Source organism: Equus caballus, chromosome 30 (assembly GCF_041296265.1).
Source record: "Equus caballus isolate H_3958 breed thoroughbred chromosome 30, TB-T2T, whole genome shotgun sequence".
In the NCBI taxonomy this organism is placed as follows: Eukaryota; Metazoa; Chordata; class Mammalia; order Perissodactyla; family Equidae; genus Equus; species Equus caballus.
The window spans coordinates 29,605,829-29,610,435 of NC_091713.1; the positions used below are offsets into that span (position 1 = coordinate 29,605,829).

The 4,607-nt window shown below is 37.0% G+C and overlaps 1 protein-coding gene across 1 annotated transcript; it reads left to right on the top strand.

The window, feature by feature from the left end:
• The first annotated feature begins 283 nt into the window (after positions 1–283).
• RGS1 (regulator of G protein signaling 1) lies at positions 284–3,816 on the top strand. The gene is given in 5 exon segments (NM_001081939.1): positions 284–403; positions 775–855; positions 1,279–1,340; positions 2,646–2,809; positions 3,563–3,816. Coding segments are annotated over 5 exon segments (591 nt in total). The 5' UTR covers positions 284–305; the 3' UTR covers positions 3,749–3,816.
• The last annotated feature ends 791 nt before the right edge of the window (positions 3,817–4,607 follow it).

Genomic DNA, 4,607 nt, shown 5'->3' on the forward strand with positions numbered 1-4,607 from the left:
ATGTGATATATATGTGTGTGTCTCTGTATGTTTAATTCTCTTTCTTTCAAATCAAGTGACCTAGTCTCGTTCGGTTAGGTTTCAACCACAAAACATCACTGTAGGCTTTTTTTTTTTTCAAGATACACGTCACAACACACCAAGAAAGAGGGAACTTCCAGTGTCTGTGGTAACATCACTTGATAAACAGTCTCGTTTGAACAGCAAGAGACTGCTATATAAAGCAGCAGAGACGGCGGCCAGCAGACACTTGCCTTGCGAGGACGATACGAGCAGCAGCCATCTCCACGCCAAGGTTAGACAAAATGCCAGGAATGTTCTTCTCTGCGAATCCAAAGGACTTGAAAGGAACGGATCAGTCACTTCTAGACGACAAAACGCAAAAAAGGAGGCCAAAGACTTTGTAAGTTCATTCAGTGTCTCATTTTGTGAATTTTGACTTAGATTATCTTTAATGGCAGAAGGATTGGGAATGAATGGAAGAAGATATGAGCATTTCGTTTGGCCAGATCAGAGCGATTATCCGTTCTGAGCTATAAGTATATTCAGTTGCATTAAAAAAATGAATCACAATAGGGCAATAAATTAAGGTGGGAATTTTTCCAGCCTTTGGCCCATAAAAATGGGCTCAATCTTAACATAGCAAAATGTTGTATCAACTATTTTTACTATTGCCTCATTCCTTGGAGAAGTTTATTTCAGGCTCTTTTCTTTTTACAAATAAAGTGTATTCTATTGAGGAAGTATGAATAATTACTTTTGTGTTTTTTATAGTGGGATGGACGTGAAAGCATATCTGAGATCTATGATCCCACATCTGGAATCTGGAATGAAATCTTCTAAGTCTAAGGACATGTACGTATGCTAATACATTGAATTATCATTATAAAAGCAGCCTATGCCTTAGGTCTATAGACTAGCAAGAAATTCATATTGCACAGAATGGACTTCATTTCTTTTAAGCAATAAGCCTAAGAAGATTAGGCTGCATTAGTACCAATGTAAACTAAATACACACATGTGTGTGCATATATTTGCTATTTATTATACTGTTGGAGGGTGTGTATTTGGATTTTTTCACATTTTCTTGGCAGATATTTTCATAACTATAGTAACTCTAAGGGAAATTTTGTTTTCTTATAGATAAATTTTAATAAAATTTATTAGAACTAGAGTCTTCATTTGCGAAGTTCTCAAAATGCAGCAGCTATTCTAATTTCATTTGTGCTTACATGAAAAAGTCTTTTACTAATTGATGTAAATTTTTGTCCTCTGCAGACTCTCTGCTGATGAAGTAATGCAATGGTCTCAGTCTCTGGAAAAACTTCTTGCCAACCAAAGTAAGTATAGATTAACTACTGAATGTTTTGGGTTTAGCTCAATATGCTAAGAGATTGAGTGGCTTCATTAAAACATAGTATTCTGGCTAGCAGAGTGTATGAAAAGCTGTATTCTGATTTTTCTGTTGTCACTGATGGCTTTAGCATATTATGCCCCATGGTGGTGGAATGTTGACTTAACACCCAGTTCTGTCACTGTCCTTTAGACAAATTTGCCCAGACAATTTGGTGTTTCCACGGATCATGATAGGAGCAACATTAAAAATTATGCTGGAAGTTTAACGTTTTTAAAAGTAAACCAAATATCTTCACATGTGAACTGCTCTTCTGAAAGTTACCTAAAGAATGTCTTTTTGTATCGTTGGATGTGTGGAGTAGGATTCATCCAGTCAGTTAATGATTTTATCCTCCGTACATTCATGAACTCGCTCATTCAGCCCACTTTTATGTGGCAGGAATTTTAGAAGCACCCAGGATTCAAAACCCAAAACACAGTGCCTCGCTGCCTTACTGCTCTGCAGGCAATTGAGACCCATGGCACATAACTGCATTATATACGACATGACACATGTTATAACACAGATACGATACAAAGAATTTTGAAACACAGAGTCATGTGGAGAGTTTCCGATGAGAGAAGGTAAAGAATGAAACCAGCTTGCCTTACCCTCCTCACGGGCACTGCAATTCTACTGGGGTCAGGAGCCTTGATTGGAGATCAGGAAGTTCAACCTGGTTTATCCATCTTATTATCTGACTTCGTTTATGATTCAGCCTAACAAATAAATGGAATAGAAATAGCCCATTTAAAAGTCTCTTAACACCAGCAATTATAATCACACATAGGTCATACATAGGCATCACATTTTCTGACTAATATGAATTGGATGGGGAAATTATATTTGTTAATGATTAACGTGATGTTAACGCCCTTTGTTAACGTTTGCCTCCCTAAAATACTCTACAGTCTGGCTAAGAGCTGCTATTTATAAGAAGAGAGATTGTTTCATAATCAGCAGAGGAGAATTTTAATTTAATTAGTAGATGGAAGGAAAGCATGGTTTCATAGCCACCACAAAGTGTGTGTGTGGATATGTTTGTTTGGCCCCAGATACACTACAAATGAAGGAATCTATAAGGCCTTCCCATCTCTACAAAGTATGACACAGCTATTTCAGCAGCAGCCATCTCTTATCTTTGTACACAGAAAATGCAATAGTATTTTTCTTGCAAATTTCTTATTCAAGTTATTCATTTATTGGCTCAATCAATTTAATTATCTTATCCCTTGCCTTGTCTTTGTAGCTGGTCAAGATGTCTTTGGAAATTTCCTAAAGTCTGAGTTCAGTGAGGAGAATATTGAGTTCTGGCTGGCTTGTGAAGACTATAAAAAAACAGAGTCTGATCTTTTGCGTTGCAAAGCAGAGAAAATATACAAAGCGTTTGTGCATTCAGATGCTGCTAAACAAGTGAGTATTAAGTTCATTATCATGCGTTTATATGTAAAGGAACTTAGATACAGAAACAACATTCCACAAACATGGCAAGATGAAATCCTTTTTGAGTATCATGATTTTACTGCTATATATTTAGGTACATGCACCTAGTTCAGTGCAATGATAATCTAATTTTCTATGTTTGTGAAAAGATTGGATGCAAGATTGATTTTGCAAAATTAGCTAACATGATGGGGGTGGGGTAAGGGGTACTGGTGTTGCTGGGCAGAAGTGCATGTCAGGGAGTCCTTAATGAGCTAGTTCATCTTAGATTAGGGTAAAATACACTATTACAATAGTGCAATATGTACAATTGCAGCAGCAAAAATATTTCCAGTTAGCAGTTGTGCCCACCTTCCAGTCAAATGCTGTTGGTTCAACCAGAAAATAGCTGCGCCATGTGCCTTCTCCCCCTGTAAATCTTAAATGTCCGCATCACTTTTTCTGATGCATGTATCACCTTGCATGGATATTTAATTTTTCATGTCTGCCTCTTTTGTATCTCTCAATGATGCTATGAGCTCACTTGGAGCGAAGACTTACTTGTGATATTTCTTTTTAGCTCCTCCATACCTAGTATAGGGCTGGTTTAGAGTAGGCTTTCAAGAGATATTTGAGCTGATTGAAATGAGGGCTTAAAGCCACTGTCCTGAAAAGACAGAGTAACAGCATAAAATAATGCAATAAATTGAAAGTACATATTAACTAATGAGGATTTCTTTTTAGATCAATATTGACTTTCACACTCGAGAATCGACAGCCAAGAAGATCAAAGCACCAACCCTCACATGTTTTGATGAAGCCCAGAAAGTCATATACACGCTTATGGAAAAGGACTCCTACCCCAGGTTCCTCAAATCAAATATATACTTAAATCTGCTGAATGACCTTCAGGCTAATAGTCTCAAGTGACCAGTTCCTGGCTGGAGGGAATTAAAGATGGTATCAAGAACAGAAGGAATGTGCCAGAATGGCTCCCTAGAAGAACAACTTGACCTTTGGAGGTGACTCAACATCAGTCCCAGGGGAAGAACATATGACTCAGAATGGGTTAACCTGGAAGTTATCCAGGCGCAGGGTTGAAGAAGCGTAAGATGAAAATTGAGAGACAGTAGGAGGAAGGAGATACCGTGGTTCTGTCATAGAACATGGTGGACCTACGTGCTAGAAAATCCCTCAGAACTGAGAAGGCCGGGTAACTCTAGTTACACAGAAACTGTGAATAAAGGTTTTGAAACTGATTAAAACATGCTATAAGCTTCAAGGCCAACTGACATTTATGCTGCGTATGGTTCTACAGTGGGTGTATTGAGCTGCTGAATTCTCTTTCACTTGGATGACTCTTTGTAAAAAAGTATGTGTTGAAAATCTCTCTTGCTATCATTGACACAAAGTTTATGGTGTTGTTTTGTCTGTTGAATTGTTTTTGGCTTGAAAGAGAAGAAGAAGAGAACAATGTATTTAACTTAAGCTATTGCTCTTATAACTGGGAAGTTAGAGTGTATTTGTAAATTAAATTATCTCAGTGTCGATAATAAATGTGAGTTTTGTATTAAAAATATATACGAGCAATTTCTGTTTACATTTCCTTGCCACTGTTACGAACTGTCTTTTATTCCTGAAATGTCAAAAAACTTCAAGCAAGGGCCTTCTATTTTCTATTACCTCTTCAACATTTAAAAACATCATCCAATTAATTCTACATTTTATGTATTATGTGTATTATTGGACAAAATTCATTAGTTTTCTCTCTGCTATCACAATGCATAAA